This window comes from Tursiops truncatus, chromosome 3, assembly GCF_011762595.2.
Source record: "Tursiops truncatus isolate mTurTru1 chromosome 3, mTurTru1.mat.Y, whole genome shotgun sequence".
NCBI classification, from domain to species: domain Eukaryota; kingdom Metazoa; phylum Chordata; class Mammalia; order Artiodactyla; family Delphinidae; genus Tursiops; species Tursiops truncatus.
Window position 1 is genome coordinate 162,131,142 of NC_047036.1, and position 18,092 is coordinate 162,149,233.

An 18,092-nucleotide genomic window follows, 5' to 3' on the forward strand; every position below is an offset into this window, starting at 1 on the left:
TACTTCTCTCTTTTGGATGTCCCCAGGGGTCAGCCATTCTAAGCTAGAGCTGGAGAACTGAAATCCTTAGAAACCAGACCACTTACCCCACAATCAAAACAGTTGAAGGAAGAGTGGAAGTAAGGCCGTGTCCCAAGCCCGTACATTTTTATAAACATTTCGGACATAAAGAGTCCTAAGAAAATGAATTCTGCATAGTCTAGAAGGGAGAGGGGGGAAAACAGAGGAGGTTAGATCTGTGGAGGGGAGGTTCCAGATGGCTCTGACATTCCTGTTAATTGCAACCCTGGCTGGTGGGTTCCTGGGTGCTTACTATATATTTTTTTAAAAAGTTAATTAATTAATTAAAAAAAATTTAAATTGAAGTATAGTTGATTTATAATGTTTCAGGTATACAGCAAAGTGATTTAGTTATATATACATATATATATATTCTTTTTCATATTCTTTTCCATTATGGGTTATTACAAGATATTGAATATAGTTCCCTGTGTTATACAGTAGGTCTTTGTTGTTTATTTTATGCATCTTACTATGTTTTTAAAATGAATAAATGAATGAATTAACTAACTGACTAACAGCTAACTGACTAATTGGATAACTAACAAAGTGGTTCCATGATGCCAGCATGTTGTAATCTAAGAATTATGACTAAACCACTTTTATATGTCTGACTTCCAAAGGAATAAGAGAAACAGAAATCATGACAGTGTCCTATTTGTCATCCTTGTGTTGGCGACTTAGTTGGAGGCCACAGGCAACTAACCTAAGGCATGGCTTTTCTCTGAACCTTGAAAACTCATTTACGTCCCTTGGAAATCCTGTCTTGCTGATGTCTGAAAGTCGTGAGGCAAGACAAAGCCTTTTGGTTTTTTGGTGAGAAAGCATAATGGTGCAAATACCCTGGGGAGAGGTAACTCATGGTTATTGGTTTGCTCCAGCAAAGAAATGTTTAATAGCAGTCCCTTTTCTGAGACGGCTTTCTTGGTGGGGTAGGAAGTTGAAGGGTCAGGAAGGGCATGAAATAGTCACCTACTGGAGGGGAAGGAGAGGTAAGGAGGAATTCTGAGGGGAGGAAAGCATACAGAAAGGGAAGACAGAGGACCCAAACCTCCAAGAATTCCACTTTGGTCACATAGCTAACTCTGTTTGAAGGTCAAGGGTATTTGTTATATCATTCTTTTTTTTTAGTGGTGTAAGATTTTTTTCTAGTTCTTCGTGATTTTACTTTCTTTTTCTTTTTTTTTGGCTGTACCGTGCAGCTTGTGGGATCTTAGCTCCCCAATCAGGCGTTGAACCCGGGCCCTCGGCAGTGAAACCGCAGAGTCCTAACCACTGGACCACCAGGGAATTCCCTGTTATATCATTCTTTTAAGAGGTGGTTTGAACTGACTGTTAAGGTCTTTCCCACTCATTCCTGATGGAAACTTTCCCTTAGTTTTAGGACTCCAGGGAGCTCCTAGTGTCTGAGGAAAACTCTAGGGTCTCCAGGGCCCCTGAGACCAAAATGTCAGCAAGGGAAATCTGTCCATAACATCTGGTGTATTCCAAAAACCACCAGAAGAAACTCTGGGACAACTTAAGAGTTTCCAAGATACTTGTTCCCCAGTTACCATGGAAATATGATAGCTGGTGATGCACAAGACCTGAGAGAATTACTTATCTGTAGCACTAGGGGATCTGGAAGAACTTACAGGGTCATCAAATCCAATTTCCACCAAGTACAGAAGAGGAATTTGAGACCCAGAGAAACAACTACACTTCATTGATTCCAAGACACATATTTTTGTTCACATTTTGACATCTCCGAAACTGGGGTGTATCTTAAAATTGGCATGTCCTAGTTTAGACGGCAGCATTGTTTTATTTCTTAGTGGCACATAAAATAAAAATAAAAGAGTGCCTTATAATTGAAGATGTGTTTAATTGATGGACAATGGTAAGAGCTTGTCCAAGGTCACATGGAGAGTTAGGGGCAGGGCAGGCATCAAGAACCCAGGTTACCTGGTAATCAGGGCAGGGATGTACCATCAGATACAGCTTGGACTCTGGGTTCAAATCCTGGCTACATCACTAACTAGCTGTGTGACTCTGGGCAAGTTGCTTAACCTCTCTGTGTTGCAGTTTTCTCAACTGGAAATTGATAATTAAAGGACGTTTACAGACACAGAGGCCCCAGGCAGGAAGTCCCAACCCCCTGTTCCTGAACCAGGACAGACAGAGCAAGGTGATTAGTGGGGAGAATATGGGAGATTAAAAATAGGCTATCAGAGGAGGTTAAGACAAAAAGTAAATAGTCCTCATTTATAAGTGACTCCAGGGGGACTAAATGCAATTACTAAGGTTGGAACTAGGTCAGGGCTCTCGGAAGGAGAACTGGCCCCTGGGGAATGTCCTGGGGTGGGGGGCGTTCAGCCAACGTGACTGGGAACAATGAGGGTTACAAGGAGACAATGACATGGACCAGGCTCCCAGGCCTCTCTAGGCTGAAGACTCAACTTCTCCAACAGTTGTCTGGGTTAATCTGAACCAGGTCAGAAGGGTAGAGAATCTACAGACCTAAGTCAGACAAGCCAGTAGATGTAGGAGGAGGGCAGCCAGCAGGAAAACAGGTTTTGGGGAGTCCTCATTCGGGACCCATAAGCCAGAGCCAAGGTATCCACTTGCCTTCCTTACTGTCCAGCCATTACTCTTGTTGATTCCTAAGACCTCTTTACTTTTTAAATCCCGCTCAGAGGTCTCCCCACCTTTCACTGCTTCTTTTCCCCCAACCTGGTCATCAGTTTTGATACTATCTCATATTAATTCCTGAAATCTGGGAATAGGCCCAGAAGGGCAAAGCCTTGGAAATCCTGGTACTCACTGAGGGAGCAAGATGTTTTCACATTTGTTAGAGAGTATCTTCTAGGAATGAATCCCAGACATAAGGAAGTCAAAAAGGACAGGAGATGAAAGGGGAAAGAAGCAGAAGGTTTGAAAGAAAAGGGAAGAAGCAGAGAGTCAGAAATGAGAATAGAAAATGGGTACAACACACAGGTCACTTTTTTTATCTCTAATGTGCCCCCATCTCTCAACCATAAATTATTTGATTCCCAGAGATGCACCTAGAAATCACATGTATGTTTCTGTCTCTATCTGGCTGTCTTGCAGTCTCCGACTCTCTCTGTCTCTCTTCCAATGCACCCCTATGTGCCTTTCTTAGAAAGTGATCATGGAAGTCTCTGGTGGCCTAAAGTCCAGCGTCCAGCTCAGGCCCAAAGAAACAGGGTTCTGTCATGGTTGCAGCGGCAACATCAGCCCCAAGTTGAGTGGTAGACATGGCCAAATGAAAGGACAAAGTCAATGAGGACCAAAGAAGGAACACATACCATCAGAGAAAGAGAACTGGAAAAAGGGTGTGAGGAAGGGATCAGGGAGCCAGTGGGGGTGGGGCCAGGAGGTACTCACAGAGGAAGTCGGAGAGCCACTCGGGCTGGTTGTAATGAACGATAGCGACACACAGCGTGTTGAGGGCTACCAGACTGAGCACAGTCCAGTAGAAGGCCTGAGTTTTGACCATGCGGCGGATGTAGAAACGCATCCTCCTCTCCTTTTTGTGAAAAAAGGTTGAGTTCTCCAGCTTGGCACTTTTAATGCTGGCTCGGGCGAAGGGAGACCCTGCCAGGGAAAGGATGGAGAATGTCAAGGTGTTCCTGCAGAGGAAATTAGCCGATGCATGGCCCAGGCACGGATTGTGGCCAGGGAATCCATTCGCCTCCCAAGCAAGGAAGCCCCTGAGAACCATCATGGCCTATGGGCTTAGCTTTCCAGAGATGGAGCTTATGAGAAGGGGATGCCCCTGAAAATAACAGTATTGGAAATAACCAATGATTGCTCAGGATGTCAACGGGGAGGCTGATGGCTCTTCATCGCTGGAGCCAACTTTCTGTATCTTCCTCTCCTGGCCATGTCTGATGACTCTGGGGGGTCATGCCACAGGGTGGGATAAGGTAGGCGCCTCTGCTCAGGACTCCCAGTGCAGAGGCAGGTAGCAGAACTGCATGGACCATACTTGGAAAGCCTTCAGGAGGAGGTGTGGATAGGATCCTAGTTTTCCATGGATATGTCACTTTAGAAATAATCACCAAAGAATGAGCCAGCTGTGCCCACTGCCTACGTATATTTTTGCTCCTAAGCATTTACAAGGTACCTACTGTGCCAGGCTCTGTCCCAGGTGTTCCAGATACACGTTAACAGAGTCCTGCACTCTTGGGACTGATACTCCAGTGGGGGAGACGGAGAGCAAGCATACTATAATCAATAGTAAATTAATAGTGTGATGGGGGACTTCCCTGGTGGTCCAGTGGCTAAGGCTCCACACTCCCAATGCAGGGGGCCCGGCTATGTTCCCTGATCAGGGAACCAGATCCCACATGCTGCAACTAGGAGTTCATATGCCACAACTAAAGATCCTGCGTGCTGCAAATAAGACCTGGCACAGCCAAATAAATAAATAAATATTAAAAAAAATAGTGTGATGGAAGGTGAAAAGTGCTTTGGAAAAAAGAGAAAGTAGAGCAAAATAAGGGGACTGGGACCCCCAGGAGGGACCACTGGGCAGGTGGCAGTACTAAATCAAGTGGTTAAGGTGAAGGGGTTGGCCTGAGTTACCTTAGCATCTTAGGTACCTTACGCAGAGGAAATAGGAAGTGCAAAGGCCCTGAGGCAGGAATGTGCCTGCCTGACATACTGTGGGAGCAGCATAAAGAGAACAGTGTGGCTGGCGTGGAGTGGTTCAGGTGGGAAAAGGGAAGAGGTGAGGGCAGGGAGGAGACTGGGCAGGTTGTGAAGGGCCTTGGGGGCTGTGGGGAGAACTTGGGCTTTTGTTTTGAGTGAGGTGGGAGCCATGGAGGGTTTGAGCAGAGGAGGGATGTGAGCTGACTGGGGTTCACAGGTGCCCCCTGGCTGCTGTGGGGGGCAAAGACTGTGGAAGGCAAGGGCAGGAGCAGGGAGGAGGTGACGGCTCTAGTCCAGGCAAATGATAATGGGGCTACCACTCCATAGTGGCTGAGAAGGAAGAAGAGTGGGCAGATTTGGGATGTATTGTTTAAGGTAGATTTTGACATTTGCTGATGGACCAAGTGTGGGTGGAAGAGAGAGGGAGAAGCCAAGGTTTTTGGCCTGAGCCCCGGGAGGGATAGGAGGGAGGTTCAGAGCTCAGTTTTGGATAGATTGATTTTACCTTCTAAAATACCTCCTCTTGTGGGACTTCCCTGGTGGCGCAGTGGAAAAGAATCCGCCTGCCAATGCAGGGGACACAGGTTCGAGCCCTGGTCTGGGAAGATCCCACATGCCGCGGAGCAACTAGGCCCGTGCGCCACAATTACTGAAGCCCGTGTGCCTAGAGCCCGTGCTCCGCAACAAGAGAAGCCACCGCGATGAGAAGCCCGCACACCACAATGAAGAGCAGCCCCTGCTCGCTGCAACTAGAGAAAGCCCGCGCGCAGCAACGAAGACCCAACACAGCCAAAAATAAATTAAAAAAAAAATCAAAACTTCCTCTTGAAAATCTTCCATTGCATTCATTTGTTCATTGTTCTTCATTGGTTCATTCATTCTTTCATTTATTCATTAGTGTGCTCATTCGTTCATTTATTTGTGCATTCATTCATTTGTTCACTCATTGGTATGTCATTCATTCATTTATTCTTTCTTTCATCATTTGTCCATTCATTAGTGCATCCATGAATTCACCAATTTGTTGCTTCATTCATCATTTATTCACACATTCATTCATCCATCCACCCATCCATTCATTCATTTGTTCATTTATACGTTCATCCATCAAGCACTTCATCAACCTCATCACACCAGCCAGGCATGGGACACGTAAAACATCTCTCAGGATGCCACTTCCTATTAGCAAAATTCTAAACAGAGGCTGGGAGTTGGCACCCCAGGGGCCATACTGGTTCATCCTGGGTTTGTGAAATTTAAAATTACTGGTCTACATTTAAAAACTGGGAGATTTTCCATAAAAATATGGATTTCAGCTTCTCATGAATGAAAATAACAGCTGACATGTTTTGAACATTTAGAAGGCACTGCGGGGGATGCATTTTACACAGTAAATTCCTCATCACAACCTTAGGAAGTAGGGACCGTCATTAACACCCTTTTACACCCTGAGCAAACAGAGACTGAGGGGAGTCCAGTAACTGGCTAAGAAGTGTCGAGTTAGTTCAGAGCCTGTGCTCTCGGCCACCATGCTGCACTCACTCCTGGAACATGTGGCCGTGAGGAAGGGACCACATTCCTGCCCAGCAGCAGTTGGCTGGGTCCAGTGGCTGGATCCTCCCCTCATGTCCATCACCTGCCTGACCCCATGGGCACTGGGAACCCTAGGGTGGCTCTTCACACCCCTTCCCAGTTGGGACATTTCTGGTCCTTATGGCTCCCAAAGATGTGCCCAGACCCACAGGCATCCACAAGCCTTGGCAATCACACCAGGCAGGAGGCCCCTTACCCCAGCTCCTGCTGGAGCCACATGGAAACCCGGCTCCATCACCAACAGGCGAGTGACCTTGGGCAGATGACCTCGGACAAGTCACCTTGCATCCTGGGACTCCAGTGCCTTCCACCTCACAGGGCCGTTGGGAGAAATCAATGAGTTAATATCCCCTAGCATGACGCTGACACATCATGCTTATTGGTAAGATTAAAATCTCTTACTACAACCCTAAGAGCTGAAATCAAGACCCGTTCACATACCAATGCCTGGAGGAAGTCTTTCCTGATCACAGGGCCTGGAGACACATCCCACAATAGGCATCCCACTCAACAGGAATGGAGAGGAAAGTGAATATTAACTAAACACCTATTGCATGCCAGGCCGTGTGCCAGCTCTGTACTGTCTCCTCTATTTATTGCATTTCGTACTTGCTCTGACCCATGCTCCCTTTTTCTATACACTCTTGTCTATACTTTTCCTCTGTGGTCTGGAACTGTAATTGCAGGCAATCCTTAGATTTAAAAAATAATTTTAATAAGCTATTTTATGAAACCCCATATATCTAAGATATCAATTTCAATGTGGAATTGATATAGAAATATATTAAAGAGATATTTTACACTCTTTTTTTTTTTTGTACTATGTATTCCAAATCTAATGCGTTAGTATGAAGCACATTTCAGTTCAGATCAGCTACATTCAAGGAGTCAAGAGCCAGAGGCGACCAGTCCTAGTCAGGAATGTTCCACGGTGAGGACAGCAGTATGGCACTACCAAGGCTGAATCTTGGGATTTGGGGCAATTTATAGGCTCTTCAATTTCTCTGTTTAAATTGAAATAGGTGCTTCCCAAATTGTGGGTTGAACTGTCCTTCAAAGAGATGTGTGGAAGTCCCTAACCCCTGGTACCCGTGAATATGACTTTAGTTGGAAATAGGGTCTTTGGAGATGACATCAAGTTAAGATGAGGTCAGACTCGATTAGAGTGAGCCCTAGATCCAATGACTGGTATCCTTATAAGAGGAGAAGAGACACGGAGACACACAGGAAAAGACCATGTGACGACAGAGGCAGAAATTGGAGTGAGGCAAGTAAAAGCCAAAGAGAGCCCTGGATTGCCGACAACACCAGAAGCGAAGAGAAAAGCGTGGGGGCAGATTCTCCCCTAAAGTCTTCAGAGGCAGCACAGCCCTGCCAACATCTTGATCTCCATTTGGACTTCTGGCCTCCAGAGCTGTGAGAGAATACACTTCTGTTGTTTTAAGCCACCCAGTTCGTGGTACTCTGTGACAGCAGCCCTAGCAAACGAATACAGCCCACACTGAGCTTATACCCTTAAAACCATCTAAATGGAATCTGATTTTCCTAAAGAACCTGTGTTGTGATGGCAGATTCCATCCATGGCTCAGTTCTTCCTAACAATGACTCAAGGTCCATATTTCAACAGTCAGTTGATCAACTCTACACGAGACCGTTGTGTAATGTGTTTATCAAATGAGCTGACAGCACAGTAGAATCATCAGTTACATAAAGCTGCATTTACTAGGGTACAACATGAGGGCAAATGTTACACAGTTCCTGCCTGACTTTGAAACACATTATTATTATTATTTTACGTAAATAAATAAAGGTAAAGGCATTTCCTTGTCAGAACCCTGGAATTTCAGAGGTCTCTTTCAGGATTGTTTAGGAAGCCCCTGCTAGCACAGGGGCCCCTTCCTGTGGGTTTTTGATCTATCAGGCAAGGGAGCTGGCTTTAGCTGGGTTTGCCTGGAGCAAACCTGTCCTGGGAGAACAAGCCACTGGCCTGTGTCTTGGATCCATCTACAAAGTTGAAAGTCACCTTCTTTCTTAACAGAGGTGCTATGGGACAGCGTTGGCACTTATTCAGTGTGACAGCTTTCAACTTTGGTTTATCATCTTCCTTTTATCACACATTTATCAAATGTCAGCCTTGAATCTGGGTTCTCCAAGTAGCAAGTTTTCTTATGTCAGCCGCAAATTCGAGCCCCAGGGTCTCCCACAGACAAACCCTCTGTGAATCTATCATGGCTTCCTGGATCATCCCCACTCCCCCCGGCATTAGGAGCTGAACCGTGTCCCACAAATTCATATGTTGAAGTTCTAACCAACCCCCACCCTGCCCCCAGGATCTCAGAATGTGACTGTATTTGGAGAGAGGGCCTTTCAAGAGGTAATTAAACTAAAACGAGATCATTAAGGTGGGCCTTAATCCTCTATGACTGGCGTCCTTATAAGAAGAGGAGATTAGGACACAGACACACATGGAGGAAAGACCACACACATGGAGGAAAGACCACGTGAAGATACAGAGGAAAACAACCATCTGTGAACCAAGGAGAAAGGCCACACCAGAAACCAACCCTGCCAACACCTTGATCTTGGACTTCCAGCCTCCAGGACTATGAGAAAGTAAGTTTCTGTTTTGAAAAAAGAAGTCACCCAGTCTGTGCTATTTTATTATGGTGACCCCAGTGAACTAGTAACACTCTCCCCATTGCACGTGAAGCCCAGTTAAAAAACGCCTCCTTCATGAAGCTTTCTTTGCTTTTCCACCAGACAAATTCCTTCCTGCCTTGTATAGCTATTAGACTCCTTATAATTAGTCTCTGTTGCTTTTAAGTAACTTTAAACTTACCTAATTACTTTTCTGATTTCAAAAGTAATGCCTGTCACTAATCCATCCATTCCAGGAACAATGTCATGGAGAAAGTGAAAATCCTTTGCAATCCCTCCAGTTTCTACATCTTTAAGTACCTCTCACACTTCTTAATTTTGTTTTAAAAATGGGACCACACATTTTACATTTTGTTGTACAACTTGCTTTTTTTCACCAAAAAATATATTTCAGACATCTTTCCATGCCATAGCAACTCCATTCTTTTTCCTGGCAGCAGAGTATTCAATTGTATATAAATACTATAATTTCTTTAACCATTTCCCTATTTGGGGGCACACGGGTTGTTTCTGGTTTTTACTTTTTTGAGTACCAGAAAACAGTGCTGCTGAGAAGAGGTTGGTACATAGATCTTTTGCATATGTGAAGAAATGTTTTGAAGCAGAAATTCTAGGTCAAAGAATATAAACATCAATAATTAAATAATGCCAAACCATACATCACAAACACTGCAACCTACATTCCTGACAATGGCATATGGCTATGCCCACTTCTCCTCATCGTTGCCAACACTGGGTGGTATCACTTTTTCATCTTTTTTAGAAGGACTGATGAAAAATAATATCTCCCTGTTAATTAAGAACAGGTACCCAATCTTATCCATAGAGGAGACCTTGGGTACCCTATTTTTTTCAGTGCCTGACATTTAATAAATGTGGTATAGACAAAAAATATTTGCCTATCAAAATATAACAAAACAGATTAGAAGAATGGAAGCAACCTAAAGGGGAAAAGATGTTGGACAGATGTAATGGATCAAATTCACAGAGCATTGATGGGGCATGCCAATGCCTGAATTTGCTGGAAGGAGAGAAACAGATGTATCCACAAGTGGAAACAGGACTTGTTCATCATTACGAGGAAAAGAGTGTGTGGGCTAGAAATTAAAAATGCAAATGAAAACAAGCTTTAAGGTATCATTACAAACCGACTTATCTGGGAAAGGAAATTAAACGGGTAATAGGCAATGGCCGGTGTGGGAGAATCCGTGAGTGTCTGAATACTTGGCAGGTTTATAAATGGGTTCAGTGTTTTTGAAACTCAGAATGGCTCTGTGAATAATGAGTTGAAAACCTGTTAACATCTTTGATCCTATAATTATCCCCAAGGAAATCCACCCAAAGGGTGGGGGGAGTCATTGTACGTAAATGTTCCCAGCAGTGCTCCTCGTAAGGGCAAAAATTGGAAACAACTCAAACACCATATAATAAAGCCACGCTGAGCAAACCATAGTATAGCCACCCTCTGGAGTGTGGGACAGTGACGGAAATCATTTTGAAACTCAGCAGTAAGCTTATAAGCTAGAAGTGAATGAGAAAAGCAGAGTATGAAGTAGTTGGTTCCTGGGGATTAGAAACACGCGTATATTTTTATTTTTATTTTTTGGCCGTGCCTCAAGGCTTGTGGGATCTTAGCTCCCCGACCGGAGATCGAACCCGTGCACCCTGCAGTGGAAGCACCGAGTCCTAACCACTGCACCGCCAGGGAAGTCCCAGAAACAGGTGTATATTTTGAATTCCCTCCTCCCTCCCTCCTTCTCTCATCCTTGCCTCTATGCTCCATATACCCCATCAGCCTTAATGCCTTCTCCCCTCAGAGTCTTGTCTTATTTCCTCTGCCTGGAAGCTCCCCCACCCACTCTTCATAACTGGAATTTTTATTTTATTTTATTTTTGCTGTACTCATGCAGCTCTCGGGATCTTCGTTCCTGCACCAAGGATTGAACCCATACCCTGGGCAGTGAAAGCGCAGAGTCCTAACCACTGGACTGCCAGGGAATTCCCTTCATAATCGGAATTTTAAAAAACCCATTTCAAAAGATAGTAGAGTCTCCTTGGGAAAGATCGAAAGCAACACAGTCTCAAACAAGAGGGGTGACAAGGAAAGAAGTCAATGTCCTCTCCCACCTCAAACGCTGCCCTTGGAGATAACCAACAGCAACAGCCTGAGCACAGCCTTCTCTCTGCTGTCACTGCCATGGTGAACTCCTACCCACCCTTCAGTTCTCATTGTCAGTGTCACCTCCTCTGAGAAGCCCTCCCTGACCACACTCCACTCTTCCAGAGCAGGCTGAGCGCGGGGCATCTCCTCTGAAGCGCTGTTATCATTACAGGTTTATTTGTGTAATGACCTGTTTAATATCTATTTTCTGCCCTGGACGGCAAGATCCACATGGGTGGGGATTTGGTCTCTATCTTGTTCACAGTTGGGCACCTAATAAATGTAGCCCCTCAATGAGAACTAATGAACAATAATAATATTATTCATAAATAATTAATGAATAATAATATTAGCCAATATCATGGGGACCTTATTCTCTGCCACATGTTGTTCTAAATGCTGCATGTGGATGATTATTATTATTCATTTGGCCGCGCCACGCGGCATGTGGGATCTTAGTTCCCCGACCGGGGATGGAACCTGTGCTCCCTGCAGTGGAAGCGCGGAGTCTTAACCACGGGACTGTCAGGGGGAGTCCCTATATGTAGATTACTTAGTTTTATTTCTCCTCCCAATAATATGCAAAGACACGCTCTGTTGTTATTCTCATAATCATGTCATCTGCCCCCGGACACAGGTGGGAAGAAGCAGAATCAAGACCCAGATCTAGGCAGCCCGGTGCCCCAAGCTCTCACACTCCATCTCGAGGGCGATCAGTAATAAACGACTGCCAGGCGGCAGCAGGAGGACTTACCCACGGAGGCAATATCGGCCAGCGGGTCCTCAGCTTCCTCGGGGTTGAGCAGGTCTGTCTTGCTTTTCTTTATGGTGGCTCTCCGCAGAGCTCCAACAATGGAAACATGGCAAGAGAAAAAGACGTTACCCTTTTTGCCACAAAAATGACATCGACTGAGTGTGTCCTTGGGTGCTGGGCTCTACCAGGGACTTTCTATGTGTGGTTGGACCTTACCCGCGTGGTGGTCTGGTTTGGTGGAAAGTAAGAGCATGCGCATTTCACAGATGTGGAGACAGAGGCTTAGGGAGGTTACGTGACTTTGCCCAAGGGGTAAAGATGAGAACCACGTCCCGTTCAGTCTGACTCGAAGTCTGGGCTCTCAGCTATCATTTTCCCTCTAGGAGCCCTGGGATTGGGTATGTAGTGACTCCTATGAAAACAGCCCACCCCTTACCCTTTAGCACACTTGCTAGGTGGGCTGGGACTGTGGAAGCCCTTCCTCATTATTTAGGTTCTCCACCCCCAAGAGCTCGCCAGGGGACAGTGAGTACAGGCATATACTTCCAATAAAGTGATTCAGACACCCCCAAGGGTAATCTCTTTCCCTCCCCACAAAATCCATTTTCTAACCTACTGGGATAGGGCCCCAGCTCCTTTCCTTCCTTTTCACTCCTGGTCTCTTCAATCCAAAGTCATTGCTCTGTCTAGACAGCTTTCTAACATGTGAGACAACTGTCCTTAATAGTAAGCTGGATTCTTGGTGAAATTATTATTATTATTTTTTTGCAGTACGCGGGCCTATCACTGTTGTGGCCTCTCCCGTTGCGGAGCACAGGCTCCGGATGCGCAGGCTCAGCGGCCATGGCTCACGGGCCCAGCCGCTCCGCGGCATGTGGGATCTTCCCGGACCGGGGCACGAACCCATGTCCCCTGCATCGGCAGGCGGACTCTCAACCACTGCGCCACCAGGGAAGCCCTGAAATTATTATTATTATCTTTTTAATTTAATTCATTTTATTTTTGGCTGTGCTGTGTGGCTTGCGGGATCCTAGTTCCCCAACCACGGATTGAACCCGGGCCACTGCAGTGAAAGCGCCAAGTCCTAACCACTGGACTGCCAGGGAATTCCCATTGGTGAAATTATTATTATTTATTTTACTTAGTGAACACAAGTGGGGCTGACCCCGAGCCAGACGCTGTCCTATGCATTCTATTTGCAATAATTAATATAATTCTCATGAACAATCAACTAAGGTAGGTATGATTATTATCATGCCCATTTGACAGATGGGGAAAATGGAGGCACAAAGCAGAAGTAGCTGGGCACATGGTCAAAGCAGAAGTAGCTGGGCACATGGTCAAAGCAGAAAGGGCAGGCAAGAAAGGGAAACCCCATGTTAAGGTCCTGAAATTCCTCGAGGAAGCGGATTCCCACCATTCCCGTTATCTTCCTGAGCCTGACCTGGTCTTGTGCTTGTTCTTGGCATACCTGGGCCCTGAACATCCATTCCCTGGAAGCCCCTCAGAATGGAGTAGCCTGTCCCCCCAGCCTCGGCTCCTCCTGTGTCCCCTGGGACTCACCCCCACCCCTGGAGCCAGGTTCAGAGCAGTTACCATCAAAGGGATGCCTCTGCTCCCCGTCGGTCTCATCCTCGGCGAGGATCACCTCTTCTGAAGAGGAAGAGCACATAGTTAAGCTCCAGCGTCTGGAGGACTCTCCTGGGGATGGGTTCCCTTGGACCAGGAAGGAGAAGGGTCCTCGTGGCCACTCTACTCTCCCCTTGCTGAGTGACAACTCAATCAGCCAGAAATGTGCTGCTCACTTGCTTCTGACTCCCAGCCCCACTTCAACGATGGTCCTAAAGCCAACATCATCCCTACCTCCTTCAAAATAAAAACCAACCTCCTTACCATAGCCTATAAGATCTTGCCTGTTTTGGCCCCCATCATCTCTCTGTCCTCCTTTTCTCCCACTCTCCACCTCACGCTGCTCCAGCCACACACAGCTTCCCTGCTATGACTCAACTCTACTCCTACCCCTGGGCCTTTGCACTTGCTGTTCCCTCTGCCTGGAAAGCTCTTCCCCTAGACATCCACATGGCTTCCTTTTTCACTTCCTTCAGGTCTCGGCTCAGAGGTCACCTCCTCAGAGAGACCCCCTCTGATCACCCTTCCTTCTCTGACTGTTTTCTGCCTCCTACTCCGTTTTATTTTTCCTCTCAGCATTTGGCAACATCCAACATTATATGTATTTGGTTATTTTCTCCTCTCTCACTAGACTATCAGAGTCCTGCAGGCAGAGACCAGATCTCAGGGCCTAGAGCAGTGCCTGGCACACAGCAGGTGTCCCATAAGTGTCTAACTAGCTGAACAAATAAACATGGACCTACTGTATGGGAGGCACTGCTCTTCTTAGGTGACTTAGCTGGGATTACCTTAGAGACTCCTCAAACAGCCTTATGAGGTAGGTACTATCATTACCTCTGTTTAACAGGCAGGGAAACTGAGGCACAGGGAGGTGAGCTGCATTGCTAGGAGGTGGCAGAGTTGGGATCTAACCCAATGTCTGATTTTAAAGCTCTTAAGTGTTATGTATGTCATATCCTGGCTTCATCCCGCTGGATTCCTGTTGCTAAAAACTGGAACCAGCAGTCCAGGTCCTCTTTCTCCTCCCATCATGACCCTTCCCTCATCCATCTCCAAACTGCACGCATGACTCTCTGTGTGCTCCGTGGCCTGGGATTTCAATTCCTGAGCCCCAGGATGAAAGGGCCTCACCTGCTTTCGAGATCCACTCCATGTACCCATTGAGTTCTCGTTCAATCTGCTGCTGTCGCCTCAGCTTCAAAAAAGCCCGCCGGTTCTCTACCCGCTCCCTTTCCTTGGCAAACTCCCTGAAGAAGCACAGAAGAGTCAGGTCTGGCCGTTTTAGAAATTTTAGGGAGTCTCTGTGTGTGTATGTTTGGGGATTCAGAATCCCTGGAGGGCAGTGCCTTTCAACAAGAGGAATCAGGTCTTCTGACAGAAGATCAGAATATTACAGGAGTGGGTATTTCTGCCAGCTTCCCACATGTCCCAACAACGGCACCCAGTTAGAGAAAAACAAAACAAAACCGTAAACCATGCCATGCCAACCACTGCTGGCTGCATACCCCATTCCCATTCTCTGTACTCCTGGCTAAAGAATAGTTGCATCCCTCTCTTAAATTACGTTAATGACACATGAGCTGAAGATTTCTGCAGCAGCCTCACTTCTGTGATATAGGACTCTTCCAGTTTCCCTTCTTCCTCTTCCTGTCTGGAATGTGAGATGCCTATCTTGTGAGCATGAAGCAGCTATCCTGAGACCATGAAGCATCCACGAGACTGGAAGCCTCCAAAAGCATGTCAGAGTGGAAAGCTAGAAGACGCTGGGGTCCATCATGGCACCATGGAGCCACCAAACCAGTCCCCAGACTTCTTGTAGTGAGAAAAATGAAACTCACTTACGGTTAAGCCAGAAAAACAATCTTGGGGGTAGGGGACAATGTGTGTCATGAAAATGCATGGTTGATTGTATGCTACGATTTTATATTTGGAAAATAGGGGAGGGGGGAACCCAACCTATTGTTTCTTTAACAAAATGTAGATTATAGAAATTAAAGCTCTATAGACTTTTCTTGTGTTTTGGGTTGTGGGCCTGAAAATTTTGAGAAAACCTTCCAAGTGAGAGGTCTAAATTACAAAGAGGCTTCCCGCCCCCTGGGCGGAGGTAGCTCAGTGCCAGCAGCACAGCTTGGTGAGTGAAGGCTGGGCTGGATTTCACCTCCCATGAGTCCCTTCACTGGGTGCCTTCAGCAGTGCACAACTTATGCACCTGTACATGGCTTGCTGATAACTGTCTAATAACCCAAAGCAATAGAAGAGGCCTATTCTCTGCCTGGAGAATGATGGCCTCTTCCTGGGAAAAAGATGGTGAGGGGGAGTGGGATGGGGGGAGTAGCAGAGACTTACCCAGACAGCACACCCAGCACGAGGTTCAGCATAAAAAAGGAGCCGATGATGATGAGGGGGATGAAGTACAACCAGTTCCAAGTGTTCCCTGAGGCATCGTTGCTCTATGGGGGGGGGGGAGGTGAGGAAGGAAAGCAGGTGAGCACTGAGTGGGACTCAGGTATGACCTGACAGGTGAAGGAAGGGGGAACTCTTGTTCTCCTGGGACTCTGTCCTCAAATGTCCTTGGCCTGTGGAGTCCTAGAGCTCTGGTAGCCCAGAGAGGGAGAGAGAGCACAGGATCAACCAGTGGGGGAGACTCCAGAGGTACCACTAGAAGGACAAAGCCCCCTCCTAATCATGTAGTCCTCACAGGACCAGAAACCAGCATGAAACTCAGGAGGACTCCACAGATCAAACTCCAGGAGGAGAAGGTAAAAAAGCTCATTGAAATGTAGAAATGAACCCCCAGTTCCCTCCCTTCTCCCCCAAACAGTCATGATGGCAGGGTCTGATAATCAGGTTAAATCACCAAGCCAGACGGCAGGGCCGTGAACCTTTTCCTTAAGTGTCTCCCTCCTCTATTGCCTGCAGCCTCAATGTCAACCACAGAAAAATTCCCAGAAATGCCCAGATCAATTTTCAAGGGGAAGAAGTCCACAAATAGAACATTCTTCTCTGGGAGAACAGAACACTGTGCCAATAAGTGAGAGGAGGGGAAGAAAATCAAGAATAGAGAAAGAAAGAAAGAAAAAAACCCCCCAGCACTTAAAGAGTACTTATTTGTGCTGGACACTCCTCTAAGCATATTACCTACATTGGCTTATTTACTTGTTTAATTCCCATGATGTCCCTATGTTATTGTCATGCACTGAGGAAACAGGCCCAGAAAGACAAAATTGCCAGCATGAGGTCACAGAGCTAGACAGTGGTGGACATGGGATTTGAACCAGGGGGCCAGGACCCAGAGCCTGTGGACTTAATCTCTGTGCTGGGGAAGGCTTCTGGTGGTCCATCAGCTCTATGGCATCTGCAGAATGTGTGTGTGTGTGTGTGTGTGGGCGGGGGCAGATGTGGCTTTAAAAGCTCACCTTTAAAAGCACTTTCAGTGCTACTGCTGCCCTGCAGAAAGGCTAAAATGAGAACGACTGACACTGGTGCTGTGAATCTGTGGAGGAACTGGAACTGTCTCATGCTGCCAATGGGAGGGTAACATGGTGTATGTGTTTCTTGTGGCTGCTGTAATAAAGAACCACCAAGTGGGTGACTTAAAACAACAGAAATTTATTGGTTCACAGTTCTGGAGGCTAGAAATCCAAGATCAGGGTAGCAGCAGTGTTGGTTCCTTCCGGAGGCTCTGAGGGAGCATATGCCTCTCCCCTGGTATCTGGGGGTTTGCTGACAATCTTTGGTGGTTCTTTGGCTTGTAGATGCATCACCCTGATTTCTGCCTTCATCAACACATGACTTTCTTCCTGAGTGCATGTCTTTCTCTGTGTCCAAATTTCCCCTTTCTATAGGGACACCAGTCATATTGGATTAGGGCCCATCCTAATGACCTTATCTTAACTAATTACTCCTGCAATGATCCCATTTCCAAGTAAAGTCACATTCTGAGGTACTAGGAGTTAGGGCTTCAACACGTGCATTTTGGAAGGGACACAATTCAATCCATAATAGATGGTACAACCACTTTGAAAAATGGGTTGGGAATTTCTACGAAAATTAAATCAGGCACCTTCACTATGTCATGAACATTACATTCCGGGGATGTTATCCAACAGAAATGTGAACCTGTGTATGCCAAAGACACATGCAAGAATGTTCATAGTGGTGATCTTCATAACAGTTCCAAACTGGAAACAAACTGAACCCTTCTCAACAGGAGGGAAGATAAATGGAATATTGTGCAATGAACGACTGCCATCCACCACATGAAACTTTACAGACTTAGCATCAAGCAAAAGAAGCCAGACAGAAAAGAGCATATACGTAAGATTCCATTCATGCAAAATACAAAAAACAGGCAAATGAGTTGATGATGTTTCAGGTCCAGATGGAGTATCCTTTGGGGAGGGTAGTGACTCTGGAGGGAACACGAGGGGGACCTTCTGGGGCTGAGAAGGTTCTGTTTCCTGATCGACCTGGGTGCTGGTTACACATGTGTGTTCAGTTTGTAAAAATTCATCAGATGTGATCTGTGAAGTGTCCTATATGTGTATTTTACTTGAACCAAGAAAAAGTTTTTTGTTTTTT

The 18,092-nt window shown here is 46.1% G+C and overlaps 1 protein-coding gene across 7 annotated transcripts in view; it reads right to left on the reverse strand.

Annotated features, from left to right (window-relative positions):
* CACNA1A (calcium voltage-gated channel subunit alpha1 A) overlaps window positions 1-18,092 on the reverse strand; it is a 322,020-nt gene that overhangs the window by 88,803 nt on the left and 215,125 nt on the right. For 4 of the 7 annotated variants that reach the window (XM_073803172.1, XM_073803171.1, XM_073803168.1 and 1 more), the window contains 6 exons: window positions 15,858-15,961; window positions 14,643-14,758; window positions 13,478-13,535; window positions 11,883-11,974; window positions 3,448-3,657; window positions 87-199 (listed from right to left, as the gene is read on the reverse strand). In XM_073803172.1, coding sequence (XP_073659273.1) covers window positions 87-199; window positions 3,448-3,657; window positions 11,883-11,974; window positions 13,478-13,535; window positions 14,643-14,758; window positions 15,858-15,961 — 693 coding nt within the window. The remainder of the gene's footprint in view (window positions 1-86; window positions 200-3,447; window positions 3,658-11,882; window positions 11,975-13,477; window positions 13,536-14,642; window positions 14,759-15,857; window positions 15,962-18,092) is intronic. The other 3 variants (XM_073803167.1, XM_073803170.1, XM_073803169.1) reach the window with 1 other exon arrangement.